Raw genomic sequence first — 17,591 nt, 5'->3', positions numbered from 1 at the left:
CTGCTCCTAGAATCTGATGTGTTTCCAGTAATGTACCTTAATGTTTCCAAGGATTTGGATCTTCAGCAGCTGCTGGTGGAATGGGATGTTGCCAAATCAGCGCATGATGCTGAGCTGGCAATATCTTTTGAGATACAAGTCCGTCGAATCAATACTACTGTGAGGACAGTAAGTGTACTTAGAAAAGAAGTGTACTAGTCATTTACAATGATGGAAGATGTAGTGATGTCTCTTTGCAAAGTTCCTGTCCTGGTAGTTATCCTTAGCATCTAAACCAGGAACATTTTCTGAAGAGGATATCACCCAAATTATAGGCTTAGGCCTGTTCTGCGTGTTTTTCTTTTTGTGACTTCTATATGGGAGCAGTCTCCAAAGAAAATTTAGAACTTAGTTAAAGTGAAAAGCTGCACTAGCTTGTTTAGAGTTGCTATATGTCAGAAAGTACATAAAACAGAAAAGGGCTTATTTTTCTGAAATCAAGGATCAATAAAATAAAATAAGCATTGTTATAAATCACAGCTTACTTTGATCACCCTAGTTGGTGGTGTTTTGTCTCTGAGTTTGAAGAACCACATTTTCACTGCAAATGAGCTCTATGCAGTTCTGAAGATTTTTACCACTTTGATATGCTGGATAGGATTTTTAGCTCAATGTGTAGATCAAACCCTGATGTTAGTAACTGGGGCCATATAGCTACAAATAATTAAGTTTTGGTTTTTTGAAGTGTGTTTCAACAAATTTATATTAACTTGTTGGAAGGATGTAAAAGTGTTTCCGATCCAGGGATTTAGTCTGTCAATTTGAGAGCTTTTGGAGTCCTGTTTGGCTAGCTCTGACCCCCAGCTTCAATCTGACAAGGACAAAAGCAAAAGATGGGAGGTGCTCTTCTTCTCGGGATGGTTGTCCCACAACTTTATTGTGGAACACCTCCTGGGAAAGAGGGAGTTCAGGAGGCAGGTCTGTGAAGGATCCATCCAGGAGAAAAAGAGGAAGAGTCTCTCATGATGGGAAATTTTAAACCTGGGGAGGGGAGGGCAGAGGAGAGGGGCCACAGCCAATGGTATACATCTGATGGAAGGGGCAAGGGGAGGGAGTAACCCAGGGCAAGACCACCACCACTGGGGTTTTGGGGGAGAAGGGAGAATGGAACAAACCATGTGATACATAACAACCACTTAGTGCGATATGAAAACTATTCAGTGCAAAATTCCAATCACCTAGTGCAAAAGAATAACTATATAACCTATTTAGTGCAACACAACAGTAGTCTGTTCTGTCATTCGTAATAAACATGACAAGTTACTTTGGATGTCACTACCATACAGGAATTTATTTGCTTCTTTGTTTTTCTGAAGTATGTGTACCAATAAAGAAGCTCTGTGAGTCTCCTCATATCAAAGCGTGGACAACCTATATAACTTCTAGAGCCATGGCCACATTCCTCATGGCTATAACGGAGAAATTAAATTTTGAACTGATGGCAGAGTTTTTCTCAGAGCAGTGGTAATATGAAAGTGCAGGTATTGAAAAGCAGTACTGGAGAGAAGTTCTCTACTGCTCAGTGTGAGTCAGGGCTTTGGCACAAATCATACAAGCAGCACAGGTCTATATGTTGAGAATCTGTAATGATTGCTATAAGAAGTACTAAAACATGTAGAATGATAGAATCTCATAGGTTGGAAAAACTCTATGACGTCACTGAGTCCAGCTGTTAACCCAGCTCTACCAAGTCCACACTAAGCCACATCTCTAAATGCTGAATCTGCACTTTTTTAAAATCACTCTAGGGATGGTGGCTCCACCACAGGAATATGTAATCCAGAGCATTAGGATGCATTTTTAGGCAGCAGCTGATGTAATAGCAGACACAAATAACCTACAGAGAGTCTGAGAGCAAATCCATGTCATGAGAAACAGGGTCTCACTCCCAAATACACATCACATCAGTCACTCTGCCACTGCTAGTACAGATCTGTAAGCAGTTAATTAGCTGACTAGTTACTTAGTGTGAGATCACATGTAGCTAGCAGAGTTTCAGAAATTAATTTTTAAAAGCATTTTTCTCCTTTGAGCTTTCCCACTGCTTTTGATTGTATTTCCAGATCTTTATGTTGCTGTGTTTTCAGAACTTTTCCTTACTGCTTTTGTTTGTAGGGGTTTCAAAATGTCACACTTGATAAATTGGGAAAGCCTCTTCATTGGGCATGGGATTCAGACATACCTTTGGAGTGTATGTCACATGATGTGAGAATCAGGAGCAAGGCAGAAACATCAAAAATCTGGAGTCAGTGGAGTTTGTGGGAGACTCTCCCGGGTAAGCAAAGTAAGACTTTGTAATATTGTTTTTTTTTTTCTAAAGTGTAAACCTAGTTTATAATTCACCAGTGAATGTAACCACGTAGGACAGTTCAGAAGAGATGACATCACATCAAGAATCCATTTGCTCTAAGCACTAACCAGTTCCTTATATTTTGCCAGCAATAATAGAAGTGCTTCAGGCGTTGCTGTAATTTGCAGACTATCTTCCTAAGCTAGTGGACCAAAAGTTTTAGAGCATTTTTTTTACTCACACATGTAGTACATGAAGTGATGGGGGATCTTAGATAGGCATATCCCTGGCCCAGACTCAGGGAAAGAAGGGGAAGCACAGAGCACAGAGCTAGCTGGCATCATGATCTGATGAATGTGTGGCTTTTGTCTGGGACTCATAACTTGAATTGATATTACAGAAGCAGAGAGAAAGGAGCAAGTCAGCTCCTTGGAAGCTTTCCTTCATTTGGAAGGAATGTCTTGTGAATTATATGAGGATAAACAGGAAGTGAACCAATAATGTAGTTAATGACATCAGAAAATTTATCTTTTTTTTTTTTTGATTACTATGTCTTACTAGAACAGTTTGGCTTCCAGACAATCTTGTTTAAACAAAATATGTAACCACTTTAGAAAACATCACTGTAGTGATTTTATAATGAAACACTCATTTGGAGTAGCAAGAGCTTTTAGATATTGGAGACATCATGTCTCGCAACAGAAGAGGCATTACAGGTGTTCATACTTGGATTGTGGTATTCATCTCCCTCTTGTTATATAATGGGCAGTAAGATGCAAGAATCTTTTTTATTCCACAACCTTCTCAATCTTGGAGATTTTATTTTTTCAGTTTCAAGTGGATGCAGCTCAAAAATACTATTTCTTGGTCACAAACTGATCTCACATTGCCTGTTTTAGAGCTGATTTAGAACTCTCTGAAAGATAGTAACTCTAGATGTCATCAGGTTTTTGGATCAGATTCTTAGGAGTAGATTTTACCTGTGCAATATGTGTAAAAAGCTGTGAGTCACTTAAATTCCACTAACTTTTCCATCCAACAAGCAGTCCAACATAGAAAGCTATGGGAGTCTCATTCCAAGTTGATTATCCCGTTGGTCTGATTTCAGTCAATACGTTGACTCATGTTAGCTGAGCTCTGCATGAGCATCAGACCATGATGTTTTTGTAGCCCCCTGCTACAAATCTTCAAGAGCAGGTGGTTTGGATATAAGCAACAGCCTGTGCATAGGAGCAGGAGGTGGTGTTCCTTTGTAAAGAGAATTCTTGACAGAACACTTTTGTTTTCCTCTAAGTGAAAGGCAGTAAAACAGATTTAGTCTCTTAGGTAGTTTATTGGACTACATGACATGTTTATGAGTTTAAGAGAAAGGTATTATTACATGTAAAATTCATCTCTGTATTAAGAAAAATACTAAATAAAAGTCTATGAATGGATAATATATCACTAGCAATTTAATAATATAACATTAGCAATTAGTAAATGCTTAGTTTTGTGTTCTGCCCAAAGGCTGATGCCCTTAGCAGATTTTGATTTTTTTTTTTTTGTTTTTTTAATTTGCAGGCTTGGACACTTCAAATAGAAATGGACCACAAATATTTCCAAAAGAAAAAATTTTAGCAGAAGGCTCTAATATCACTCTTTGCTGCATAGGAGGGAAAGGTCAAACCATTAAGGAATTCACCGTGTACCCAACTGTTTATGTTAACAACTCAGTCAACCACACAAACAGTCAAGTCAGATTTCTCCCTGTGAATAATCTGTCGCATGACAAAGGGTCTAACATTCATGTCTACTGTTATGATGAGGATAACCGGTCACATGAAGCAGCTTTCTTTGTGGGTAGTAAGTGAATACATTGTTACAGTTTTATTTTCCTCTTTTTATTAACTCAAGAATGACTGTATTAAAAATTGATGGGGAAAAAACCTTGCTGTAAGTTGTCATGCTCTTGTCATGTCTGGCTGAACTCCATCTGACTTGAGATCTGTAAATTTATATAGAGGAAGCAGGAAAGAATAGCATTAAATTAATTAACCCTATGACAGGTGGTTGATTCATAAATATACCCACCTATTTAGGAATTCAGCTTCACTGTCTGTGTGTGTGTGGTAAAAACTCAGCACAGTCTCCTTTTCAAAGCCAGTAGTAATTTTTAAAGATAGAAAAGAATACAGTTTGAATAAATGAATGAATGAGTATTAAAGAAAGATAACGGAGTATAAAAGTGTTTGATTGCTATTGACTCTTGGTGTTTTCCTGACTATCTCTGCAGAGTGGCCATTGAATAAGTGTAATTTCAGTAATAACACCTACAGTAAACCAGACTTCATATTTAACCAGTATTTCTAACTTGTTAATGTATTAAAAATGTTGATGAGTTTTGCCTTGACTGCCATGATATTGGTTTTTTTTGTTATTTCATCTGACAAGAACCACCTGATGCACCTAAAGATTTTTCCTGCCAAACTCAAGACATGAAAAGAGTAACATGTAGTTGGAGAGAAGAAGAGACCTATCTCTATGGAATAAATTCACCACTATACACCTTGTCTAAAACGTAAGTTGTATTAACTCTGATCTGCACTGTACCAGTCACATTCTTTCCTTCTTTCCCTTATAATCTGTGGATTTGTCTGTGTAATTAGGTCCTTGCCTTTTTCTGCCTCACTGATCACTTATTTAACAAAGCTTGAGCAGTGCAGAACTGCTCTGAATCAGACTAACTATAAAAAAGTTCGTAGTCCTTTAGATTAAGTTCTGCCTGATAAAGCTTATTCTTTTGAGTTAATGTGTTTGGATATTGTCCAGTATGTATGAAGACACCCTGAAATCAGGATGTAGGTAACTTAAAAGTATAACATAATTATCGGCACATACAACAAACAGATAACTAGGATCTGATCAGGTGGTAGGCTGAGTATTAGTGTGCTCATGATCCATTGGTACTAATGTGGCTCAAACTTAGCACTGTGCCTGCTTAACCTCCCTAGTTATTTTCTTTTAGGATTTTAGAGCTTTACATGTTGATATTATCCTTCTTGAGTCCTTGAGCCACTGACAGTCCTATTTCAAATGTCCTTCTTGTGTCTATAATTTCTGTAGTTTCAGCTGGCTTGTTTATTTAAAAAAAAAATCTGAAGACTTTCTCAAAGCTCTTAGCAGTCTGAGTCAAGGCTACACAGCTGTGGTATATCAGACTCGGCCCTTACATGAGGAGCAGGGCTTTCCAGCAAGGCCTGCAGACAAAGGGAAACTCATAGAACAGGACAGGACTCATAATCACAACAAACTTCCATCAGAAGATCTCAGCAGAAAACAGGACATCATTGTGCATACTTTCCTGTTCTCGCATTACTCACTTCCATTAAGATACTTCGATGCTGATTTAAAAATGGAAGGTTAGAAGATGCACTTCAAGATGCAGCTGAAATTACAATTTCATTTAAAAGCTTGGTGGTAAACGTGTAAATTATTTAAGTCTTTGCAAATAAGTCTCTGATTTGGACTATCCATAAGGAAATTTCTAAAAGCAATGTAGCTGTATCTTAAAAAGACAAGCCTGGATTTCAAAGGAAATTTTATTTTAAGAGTATTTGTATTCATCAAGCTAAGGGAAAGAAGTGGGTGGTTTCTTATATAAGGCCCCTTAGCCTTATTTTTTATAATGCTGTATTCTGGTTGGACATCAGAAGCTTCCAAGATCTATGCTGATTGTATATTATGGACAATATCTTTCTCTTTGCCCTGCCTCCTACCTCTCACTTTCTTTGATAGGTCATCCCAGAAAACAGCTCTGTGTGAAGCAAGTTGTTCTAAGCAGTGCTCATGCACTTGGGATATAGGCCAGCAGTGGATCTGGAATGTCACAGTGACTGTGGAAAACCCGCTGGGAAAGAAAACTGCCACAGATGTTTTTGATGTGAATCACAGAAGTAAGGGGTTTTTTTCCTATGACTTTGTTTAGGGCTTTCTCTTGCTCCTTCTGAGCTTGATACTTCTGTGTCCCGGTTTAAAGTGTGAGAGTCCTTGATTTTTATCTTCACAGTTTAATTACTTATCTGTCCCTGTGCTATTAGTTACCTGCTCTCTCTTCATTTTCACCTTTGGAAAGTTGTACTAGCTGCAGAAAACAGCTTTACTTCAAAGGTCAGATTTGGTTTTTGGAATGATCACTTAATGCTTTGAAATCTGCTGCTTTGCTGAAGCTGGTTAATGGAAGAGAAAGCAAAATGGTGCAAGGATGTAAAATGGGGAGTTTAAGCAAAATATATGTGTAGGTTACTTGGGAATTGGTATGATATGACGTGTAAGAGCTATTGCTGGGAAAGAAGTGATGGTGCTGATCTGCTCTTGTTCCTAATTTGGGATAGTAAACACAACTGTGCTACTGTAAGGGAGGAAGAGTAGTTCAGGTTATTCTCTGAGAAGTATCTAATGGTTGTGGTTCCTTTTTCCCTGGTAGTTGTGTCCTTTATCTCAGTGTGCCCTGGAACCCATAGCTCCTTCCTACCCTTGCCTCAAAATAACTGGGTGTTTCTTCAGTCTCCAGCAGTATTTTTAGTTCTCCTTGAGTCCTCTTCAGTGTTCCCCAGGTCCTATGGCTGCCTTACCTGTTTGAAGAAGCAGGCGGCATCATGAGCTTTGTGCAACTTGGAAGCTGACAGGACAATAGCCTAGGAGCCTGTTGGTGTAACTGCTGCACCCTGGCACTGTTTCCTTCCCCAAAGGCATTGCTGACAGTTTTGCAAGCCACACTTTTTCATATGAAGGAACTTAATGTTAAACGTCTGTGTTAGATCTGTCCCAGAGAAGCATGACAATTCTAAAATTTGATTATCTGATCGTTTGGAAGTGGAAGAAACAGGTCAAAAAATAGAGAAGTAAACTGACAGATTGTAGGGAGATGACACAATGTCATAAACTCAGTTGTCATGGGAAGTCAGGCTAGAATAGTTTACATTCAATGTGATAAGTATATTAAAATTAATATACTTAATACATTGAATGTGATAAGTATATTAAAATTTATTACAATTTTTTTTCTAGTCCTAGTGGTAGTTGCAAGTTAAAGAAATTATGTATGTGTGATGAGTTTTAAGTAGTGATTCCTGTAAAATCCCTTAATGTTTTCTCTGATTCTGCAAATATTTACATTAGAATTGTCCTTACTTAAAGGATGACAGTAAGTAAAGGAAAATGTAAATCCATTGCTTCCAGTTCTGCATGTGGTAGTTTGGACCTTCTATATCAAATGCAAACTCTTTTCAGTATGAAAGTCCTCAAATTTTATTTCATGGAGTAGTGTAATTCAATCATGTAATTTGTGAAGTTTTAGGGTAAATGGCCAAGGGTGTAAGCATGCCCCTCACCTGCATTGCCATGCCCTCACATTGCATTGCTTTCCTCGCTATTATATTGATAATATGGGAGAATTTGAGATTTACTTGACTTGCTGAATACTCTTAAACAGAAGTAAAGGACCTCAGAAATCTTTTGGAATAAGTAGCATTGGCACTGTTTACGAGAGTGTAACTACTGACAGGAGTCAGTGTTAGAATTGGGAACAAAATTTCTGTCAAAGAGGTCCAGTTCTGGGGTGTACAAGTGCGTCAAATGTTACCATGCTACATCAGGAGCTTCTGCCAGGCTCTCAAGTAGAGGATTTTAATGGTCTGCAATAAATGTCTCTCTTCCTTTTGTCCATGATGTTTTAAAACATTTCTAAGTCACAAGGGGATGTAACATTTACTTAAATTTACATTCTGAAGGGAAGTTTTACAATTTATATGTGTTTCTTCTAGATTGGGAGAAAAATCTGTATTTTTTATTTGCTTTTACTACTCAGCTAAAATATCTTAATATACTATTGCATGTATTTTATGCTTTGCAAGAGCTAACTCATATTTTCCATTGGCAGTGTATCCCACTGCACCTTTCCAGGTTTGGGAAGATTGCACAGATACAGAAATGACATTACACTGGAATTATGAAAACAATGGAATTGAACTCTTTTGTCAGACTGAAGTGGTCCAACCTGATGGCAAAGTAGAACTGGTATGAAATCTGAATGTCCTAAACAAAAACATAGTGAGGATCTTTCTGATGTGATTAAAAAATAATTTCCCAGCAATACAAATACACTGTAAGTCTTGTGATTGTGTTGATGTGTCTGTTTTCTGGATTTGTTTGCTTCCCAAGCTCTACACTGATTATGCAGTCCATATGGGCAGCCACTGTTTGCTCTAATTCACACTCCAAGCACTGCCTGTACCCTGGCAGAAGTACATGGTGTGACTGGTCTGACTATGTGGCTCAGTGCTCTGCTGAATGGGTTATGAGATTTGTTGAAGATATATATATATATATATATATATATATATATATATCTTGATTTGTTTCTTTTGCTCATGCTATTTCACACTCACCAGAGCAGTGTTGAAGGTTTCTTTTGTATCAGTGCAAGCTTTTTCTGTGTGGTATTGACTGTAGCTGATGATAGAGAGTCTGGTTTCTAGTGATGGAATCCCAGAACAGTTTTGTTTCCCTTCCTCTTCAATCTCCTTGAAGATTGACTGGATTCCTTATCTTTTTCCACCTCTTCCACAAATGGTGAGCTTGGTGGACTCTGCCCATTTACTGTCACCTCTCTGTAGCTCTTAGAAGGCAGCTTGGCTCTAGCACATTAAAAAGGCACAGTGCAGATCCCAGTCAAGCTGTGTTCTGTCTTGATTGTAGCTTAAGATTGTAGCTGTCAGATCAAGTGACCACTGCAGCTGGCCTTTGCAGGAAACAGTTTTGAGGAGAGGCTTAAAAGCATGCTTGTTTTTTGACTCTTACCAGAACTCACTCTTTCTCTTAGGAGAGAGTGAGGTAAAGGCTGGGAAAAAAACATGGAAAGAGAAGGTGGCTGTAGATTGCTCTGCATAGATCTGGAAAAACATCCTACTTTTATATGAGGTAATAGCCCAAGACTCTGTGGGGCCAAGATTTCAGTAAATTCCCTCCTGGATGTAAAAAGTACTCATGTGGTGGGTTCTGAGTGACTCAGACAGTTACACAGAGGTTACACAGGGCTTCCAACCCTCTTTTTGAATCTCCCACTCTTTTGATCTTTTGCATTATTTGCCTTTTTTTGATTGCTGTTCCATGACTGTCTTTCCCAAGTGACACTTAACTGGCTCTTGCAGCATCTAGAGGAAGAGCAATTTTCTCAGAGAAGAGCACCTTGCTGAGGAAGCTGTTCTGAGCTGTGCCTCGTGTCTTTGTGTTTTGCAGCACAACGGCTCCGTCGCGGACTCGCGGCGCGTCACGGTGCGTGGGCTGCAGCCGTACACGGAGTACACGGCCAGGGTGCACTGCGGGGCGGCCAAGCACTTCTGGAGGTGGAGTGAGTGGAGCCAGCCCCTGACCACCAGAACAAAGGAGGGAAGTATGTCCAGTGCAATGTTGAGAAGCAAAATTTGAAGGATGTTGCTTGCCACCTGTCTTTTTTGTTTGTTGTTACTCTTCCATTGTGTGGCTAAAGCAGAGGCCTGTTGCATGCATAAAATTAACAAGCTAAGCAAACTCCAAGAAGATGGCTTTTTAAATAATTTTCATGGTATGTGCTAGTCTCAGACATTTCCTGCAGTGCAACCAGTGGGAAATACAGTTGACTGGGAAGATGGACAGAGTTACAGTGCCCTTTGAGGCCTGGAGGAATGGTGCAGAGGTGGGAACAGGAGTCTGGTGACTGCAAAAAAAGTATTTTTAGGGAAATTAAGCAGACTTTAATTCAGAAAAAGGAACAAAGGGAAAATTATGTTAAAGGATAACGTTTGGGCAAGACCTGGGAGTGATGGGAAAAAGGAGGTTTTTTGAGTGGAATTTCTTCAAATGGGAGGAAGCAGTTAAACTGCCTATCTTTTCCACACCCAGAGCATTCTCATTTTATTGTTTTGCTATATTTGTTGTAGCTCCATCAGGGAAACTGGACATATGGAGAGAAATTACACCAGCTCTCAGGGGACGAAATGTGACCTTGTTCTGGAAGGTGAGACATCTCTACAGAAAACAAAAAAATAAAAAACCCTTCATAAAGGGGTTGAAAATTTCTCCCATGATTTGTGTGCAGCTGATAGCAATTCAGTATGAACATGTCTGTTACAAATCTAAAACATATTGTATATAAAATATCTCAGAACATATGTAGCTATGATGGTATGCTGTCCTGGAATTTCAGACATACAATGCTGTTTTTCTAAGTATTAGAACAAGACAGATCCCATGACCAAGGCTTCTGCATTTCCATTTTTACCAGTATGTATGAATATATCGAAACAAGTGTTTATATTCTTACAGAAGTAACACATCCTGTTATTTAAAATTCTGAATGATCCTCTCATATTTTTTCAGCAAAATTTACTAAGTTATTGTTCTCTTCCTCCATAACCTTTTTCCTCAGGAAACACCAAATTTTCAAGCAAATGGAAAAATAATTTCATATGACATAACCTGGGAAAAAATAGAAGATGGCTCCCAGCCTGAAAGAATATCCATTTCTTCAGTCTACAATAGCACAAGGATTTTCATTGATAACCATTCCTACAGAATCAGTATCATGGCAATTAACAGTGTTAATTTTTCACTTCCTTCAGTATTGATCATCTCTAGAGCTACAGATAACAGTAGGAGTATTTTCAGTTATATTACTAGAGTTTTGTCTCTACCTGTTTTGAGTGAAGACATAATTTATCATCTTGTGCAGCAAATTAACCTTACCTCTTAACTCACGCCACTGCTGTATGAAAATTACAACTGTATTTTTTCCTACAGGGTGTCAGCTGTATGTTTATTAAGCTTATGTGCAGAGAGTATCTCCAAAGAGCAAAATACATTTAGCCTAAAACTGGGGCCTCAGACCTGCAGTTGGGTGCCTTGGTGGTGCTGCCAGTGCCAGTGTGATTAGCCTCTTGTGACTCTGTGACTGTAGGTTTCTGCAGCTGATATTTTTTTGTGAATATGTAATAACAATTGCTGGATGGTTTCTGAGCTGTCAGCTTTCAGCATGTGAAAGACCCCATATGTCATTTAGTGTAGGAATGCAACTCTTTTATGTTGTTTTCAACTGGTTAGTATTGGAACTGCATTGATCTTCATTTATGAGTCTGAAGTGTCATGTAGGACAATAATAAGAGATTCTGTTTTGTTCATTCCTAGGCACTGAAGAGCTTAAGGAAGGACAGGTTAATGGTACAGATGATGGCATTTTCATCTCCTGGGAGCCCAGAAGTATATATGACAGTTACATTATTGATTGGTGTAACTTCCCCAGGCTGCAGCCTTGTGATTTGCAGTGGAAGAGATTTGGACCTAACACTTCCAGTGCTGTGATCAGCTCAGGTGAAAGCCAAACAAATATTCTTTCTGACTGTGCAGCAGTCCTTCAAGTTGTGGGCATTAATTGAATTTAGGAAACAAATAATTTTTTTAATATTTTGAATATTGAATTCTGTGCTGTGCAGGTGTAATTCTTCAAAGTCATGTAACATCATGTTTTTCCTACCAAAATAATTAGACACCACAAATTTACCAGCACCATTAAGTCTTGGAAGGCAGCATACTATATTAGAAAAGTCCACACAGTATTTTAGACAAAACCTCTTCTGAGTGGTTTATAGCAGCATCTTGAAGGAGGATGGTAAGGTTAATGAAGAATTTAAAATAATTTAGCAAGAGAGATGCAGAAGGGAGCTCTATCCTAGCTGTAACATGGATCAGAAGTTTAGATTCAGACAATTTAAACCCACAGTGTACTGAGAGGTTTGGTGCTGACAGTGGGCCACAAATGATGTGTCTCAGCACCTGTCCTTGCTTAGGATCAGTTGCATGTTTTTTATCCTGTTTGTGGCCAGTAGACCTAAATCCTTTCTGTCTGTGTCAGAGTTGCTCTGATATGCTTCCACAGCTGCAAGAATTTAGCTTTCCTGATGTCTCTCAAGCTGGGAGTTCACTTTGGCATGAAAGTAGTTTGAACAAAATTTGATGGAACACACATAAATTTGCAGTATTTGGAACTGCACCTCAATTCACACAAATGTACGGAAACCTGCACGTAATGAAGGAAACTGTGGTAACACATGGGAAGACTATTGTCAAATTCTTCAGTGGTTTGCACTTGCTTAATGTGAATGGGAGTGGGTGTCAGTGAGGATAACAAGGAAGCCTGATACCTGGATATGTGTCTGCATCAAATATTCCAAAACACAACCTTTGCCTTTGCCAGAAACATAAAGGAAATTGTCTTTCTTTTTGATGCATTTGGAGTTTATTGTTATGTCACCTTGAATACTGTATGGGAAAAAATTATATAAACCTCTCTCCCAGTTCTCTTTTTCAGACAGTATAAATGTGTTTAATTCACATAATGCACACCAAGAATTGGTTTGCCCTCTGTCTCCTTTAGTTGGTTTAATAGCACAATAGCACTCAGAGAAGGTGTCTAATAGGTTATTGACCTTGGTAGGAAGCAATTAAAGAAAAGTAATATTGAAAGACAAACCATAGCCTGTTTTTGTTCAACTGTTTTCTAGCTGCTTTTGTCCCAGGAGTGAGATACAAATTCCACATATATGGATCTGTTGCTAATAGAGCCTCCTTGCTGGAAAAGAAGATTGGTTATCTCAGGGAGCTGCGTAAGTTGGCAACTTATTTGGGGTTTGTGCATTTGCTAAATTGATCTGTCACAAATAGAATAATTACCTCCTCCTACAGCTAGATAAAATTTGAGGTTTTTTGTTCTTTCTGTATCTTTAGGGAGGTATTTAAATGTTTTATATCAACGTACAGGTCCTACATGGAGGATATTTGGCTAGTGCAGTGACCAGGTAGAGCCCATGTTTATTAGGAGGGCTAAACAAAGCTGTGATTATCAGTTATTGCTTCATGTATTAGGTGGATGCATGAAGGCTCCGTGAAGCTGACATTTTTTCTGAGAAATTTTGGCTTTGTTCAGCTTTTAAATACAAGAAAGATATAAATATAAACACCATATGAGAGTATGGATTTTTCAGATGATAAAACAGTCTTGAAGAATAATTGCAAGTTTAACTCGAATTTCCTTTCTTCCAGCTCCTTGTCTTGACCCTATTGTGAGAAAAGTTGACTTGACTTACGATTCAGTAACACTGTCTTGGGACTCTTATCTCACAAATGAGTCAGAGCCTGGTTTTGTAAGAGGCTACCATGTTTATGTGTCACCTATACAAGGGAACTGCAATTTGAAAGGATCAAAAAAGCACATTCTTTCAGGTAACTGAGCTCTCTGCTACAGAAGGTTGTGCCACTGATAAGGTGGAAGACTTGTTGGTATTGCAGCATCTTAGAAAGTTCACATTAGGCAGTCTGGCTGCCTCATTCTGCCATCTCTATATTTCAGCACCTGTTGCTTTTGGTTCCTCATTGTTTGCTTGAGGTGCTGGCAGGTAAAAGTGATTCCTGGCTTTATAGTGATTTACAGCCCACATCCTGTTGTCTGTGACTCCTTTTTAGCTCCAGAAAAGACTTTGGTACTATAGGAGGAGTTCTGCCTCGTTTGATGTGAGTTCTGGATGAATGTTGCTAAACATCTATTTTTAGTCTTCTTGAGTAGAAGTCATAGGCATGTTAGTCTTGTTGGGATTTGGGGTATTTTAGAAGCACATGGGATAAAATTTATTTCCTTCAGAATTGGAGCACTGTATAAATTCCCCATGTAAGTTCTTTTTTAGTGAAAGTATTTGTGTGTGTACTCTACAGTGGAGTTCCTTTAGCAGAACTGAGCTGTGAAATAGCACAAAGCCACAAATTTATCTCAGACCTTTCTGTTCTACATGCAAAACTGCTCTAGATGACTTTGCTCTATTATAATTTTCAGATGCTTCCAACACATTAGAAAATTTTTTTTTTCCATGCCTCTTCTTCTGCTTGGGTCATGTCCTGTGTTCTGCTGATTAGACTAGTGCCAGGATGAAAAGTATAGTTTGAACTGAGGGAGGCTTATGTAAGAGTTCTTGTCAGAACTGAACTAACCATATGAGTACCATAATTCTGTAAGTAATCCCAGTTACACTTCAAAAAGTTTAAATCAAAGATTTTCTGCTTCACTGCTTCTGGTAGCAGACAAGGGGTGTGACTGAAAAACAGCAGAAATAAGCTAACCCATTTCTCCCTGGGGTTTGGGAGTTGCACAGTAGAGAGGCAAAAGAGCTCTTTTTTCAGGCAGAGGTTTCTTGCTTTTGATTATCTTCAAATAAATTGACATAAGCTTAAGGGCTAAAGGATTCTAGTAAAAAAAAAAAAAAAAGAAATGGCAAAACTCAAATCATTCTGGTACAATGTTCAAGGAAAAAGAAATTGAAATAAACAAGGTTCTTTGACAACAAGTTGTTAAGTGTCTGCCAGTGGAGGGCAATGCTGTGGCCAGTCCAGTTAGAAGGGATGTGAGTCCAGCCCAGTGGCAGTGAGTCAGGATGCATCATACTTCCTGGAAGAAAGTGTGCAAACTAAAAGAAGGCGGATTGCAAATGTTTTGTTATTTCAGTTAACTGGTTTTGTAATATTTTGTGGACAGCTTATTGCAACCTTTCAGTACCTAACAGGGGGCTTATAAAAAAGATGGAGAGAGACTTCTTCCCAGGGCCTGTACTGATAGGACAAGTGGTAATGGCTTTGTACTGAAAGAGTGTAGGTTTAGCTTAGCTATTAGGAGAAGATTTGCTGTGAGGGTAGTGAGACTCTGGAAGAGGTTGTCCAGAGAAGCTGTGGATGTCTGGATGTGTTCAAGGTCAGGCTGGATGGGGCTGAGTAACCTGGTCTAGTGGAAGGTGTCCCTGCCCATAGAAGGGGAGGTGGAACTAGATGATTGGTAGTGTCCTTTCTAACCCAGAACATTCTGTGATCCAGTGATTCTATCTGATCTGTTTTCCTTTAGATGAATCAGAGCTATGTAAATACACAATTGAAAACCCAGAAGAAAAGAGATACACCGTGAAACACCTGATGCCAAACACAAAATACAAAATAGTGGTTAAAGCATTTACAGGAGGAGGAGAGACTCCCATTGTTAACTTCAGATACATAGATACACCATATAACTGTGAGTACTGGCTGTGAATAATATCCCCTAGCAGAAGGATGGGATGATTTAAAATGTTATAATAATCTTCCTTTCTTAAGGGAAAACATTTAATTTGATGCAACATTCACTTAAGAAAGAATCCAACTGAGAAATTATACAAGCGTACCAACATGGCATTTTGATACTTCTAAGTAGAAAGGATTTTTTTCTAAACTTTAGAATAAGCCTAATTTACATCTTTATTTAAGTCTTATATCCTTCTGGGAAATAGCTCAATATATGAACATTTGCATGCCTAGTGTGTCCTGTTTGTAAGAACTCATTGAAGAATTATATTTAGATTTAACTGTTTTTCTAATATAGGAAAAAACCTGCAGACTTGAGTGCAAACAGGTAATTCCTGTATGGACTCTTGAACTTCTGAGGTTGATTCTTACTCTCACTGGTCTTCAAAACTGTTGCCAAGTTCACTCCTTCATAAGTCAGTACAGAAGGGTTGTTGGTGTAGGCACAGTAGTTTGCTAACTGGGTAGATTTGATCACCAAAGCAGAAGAGGAAATCACTTGCCCATAACTTTTTCCCTTGAAAATACCAGTCAGCATGGTTGTGAAACTTAGGATCCAAACTAGAGATGCCTGGTTTTGAAAAACTTGCTGGAGTTGGAGATGAAGGGGAAGGGATGGGAAAGGGGGAAGCATTGGCTTATGCAAGGAGACTCCATGTTTTAGGCTGACTACTACAGTGTCTGACCATCATGGCACCCTCACAGGTACCGTTCTGCTTCTAACACACAAGTTCTAGCTCCCATCAACCAGCCAGATGTTTGTACAGCCAAGCAGAGAATAGAAACAAAGGCTTAATTAACCCTAAAGAGATACAAGGAGAATGTAGCACATCCATTCCCTCCTGTGGCTTGTGGTAGGGATACACAAACTCTCTGGTGTAGGGCATGAGGGCACTGGACAAGGCAGAGGGAGAGCAGGCAATAACTGGTGCTCCCCTCAACCCACCTGCAGCCTCAACTGTTTGTGAACAGCATAGCCCAAGGCTGTCTTCCAGCTAGAAGGAAATACTGTGATCCCAGTATCAGCATAAATCCTAGGAAACTTCAACACTTGTGTAGGGTTTTTCTTGCTATGGTCAGTCCAAAATGGAAGTACAGGTGTTGTTCATGTCTCACAGTAAAAATCTGTCTTCTCTGCAGGTCTGAGAGAAAACTGGAAACAATACTTAAGTGAGGTTATCATTGCCTTACTTTTTAAAATTACTCTTACAGCTAAGGTGCCAATATGAGGGCAAAAAAGGAAAAAAAGCAATCTAGTTATAATTCCATTCTGATAAAGGGAATCAAGTTCTAAAGGTTTACAGATGTATCCCAGAACTCCCAGCCAAGCTACCTTGCAACCATGGACCACACAGTTTTACTGCTGAGTTAGTGGTAGGCATCCCATGCAGACTTGATGTTATTTTTGCCCCAGAAACTCAACTATATTGACTTTAACATGTGAGAAGTTAAACCCAAAATTTTAAAGTATTTTTCTTCCACAGCAAACATGCTGTACTTTGTATTCCTGCTAGTGATAGTTCCAACCCTAGTAGCAGCTATATGCCACTGGAAGATGAAGTGGTAAGTTGTAATGTGTGTTTCTGTTGTAGACAGAGAATATTACTAATCTAATGCACAAATCACTGCTGCAGCTTGCTGCTTCCAGCCCATTGCAAGGTCTCGTTCATTTCTTCCTTTGGCTGTCTGATTGTGTGGATGCTTTACATACTTGGCTTGTGGTGTTTCTGAGACACTGGTCATCTGCTGCTGTGCCTGTACACATCTGTGGGTGGCTTCTGCTGGTAGTGTGTGCTTTTATAAGAGGACAAAAATGTCATTTGCTTTGGTCTCTGTTTCCAGGGTGAAGGAGTGGTGCTGTCCTGTAATACCTAGTCCTAACAAGAGCAAAGTGCTGTCATTCAAAGAGTTTAAGGTAAGATCACTGAAAATCTAGAGTTTTTAATTTGTCCATTATTTCCTTAGTAGATTTTGAAAAAAAAATATTATTCTTGTATTGACTGCATTTAAAAATTAACTTCTTGTCAGTTTTTGTGTTGACTACATTTAATCATTATACACAAATTAACAGAGTGTAATATTACCATTTAGTGGAAAA

At 38.8% G+C, this 17,591-nt stretch overlaps 1 protein-coding gene across 5 annotated transcripts in view; it reads left to right on the top strand.

The window, feature by feature from the left end:
• The window catches only part of LOC121331528 (oncostatin-M-specific receptor subunit beta-like), a 31,909-nt gene that overhangs the window by 10,265 nt on the left and 4,053 nt on the right, over positions 1–17,591 (top strand). For 4 of the 5 annotated variants that reach the window (XM_041396036.1, XM_041396035.1, XM_041396037.1 and 1 more), the window contains 15 exons: positions 11–168; positions 2,155–2,323; positions 3,893–4,174; positions 4,763–4,889; positions 6,107–6,264; positions 8,250–8,386; positions 9,608–9,761; positions 10,288–10,364; positions 10,776–10,998; positions 11,531–11,713; positions 12,904–13,005; positions 13,442–13,621; positions 15,282–15,446; positions 16,978–17,056; positions 17,336–17,408. In XM_041396036.1, coding sequence (XP_041251970.1) covers positions 11–168; positions 2,155–2,323; positions 3,893–4,174; positions 4,763–4,889; positions 6,107–6,264; positions 8,250–8,386; positions 9,608–9,761; positions 10,288–10,364; positions 10,776–10,998; positions 11,531–11,713; positions 12,904–13,005; positions 13,442–13,621; positions 15,282–15,446; positions 16,978–17,056; positions 17,336–17,408 — 2,267 coding nt within the window. The remainder of the gene's footprint in view (positions 1–10; positions 169–2,154; positions 2,324–3,892; positions 4,175–4,762; positions 4,890–6,106; positions 6,265–8,249; positions 8,387–9,607; positions 9,762–10,287; positions 10,365–10,775; positions 10,999–11,530; positions 11,714–12,903; positions 13,006–13,441; positions 13,622–15,281; positions 15,447–16,977; positions 17,057–17,335; positions 17,409–17,591) is intronic. The other variant, XM_041396038.1, reaches the window with a different exon arrangement.

Source organism: Onychostruthus taczanowskii, unplaced genomic scaffold, assembly GCF_017590055.1.
Source record: "Onychostruthus taczanowskii isolate IOZ18803 unplaced genomic scaffold, ASM1759005v1 scaffold123, whole genome shotgun sequence".
NCBI classification, from domain to species: Eukaryota; Metazoa; Chordata; class Aves; order Passeriformes; family Passeridae; genus Onychostruthus; species Onychostruthus taczanowskii.
The sequence above is the reverse complement of the archived record's forward strand: the minus strand, read 5'-3'. Positions and strand labels throughout refer to the sequence as shown.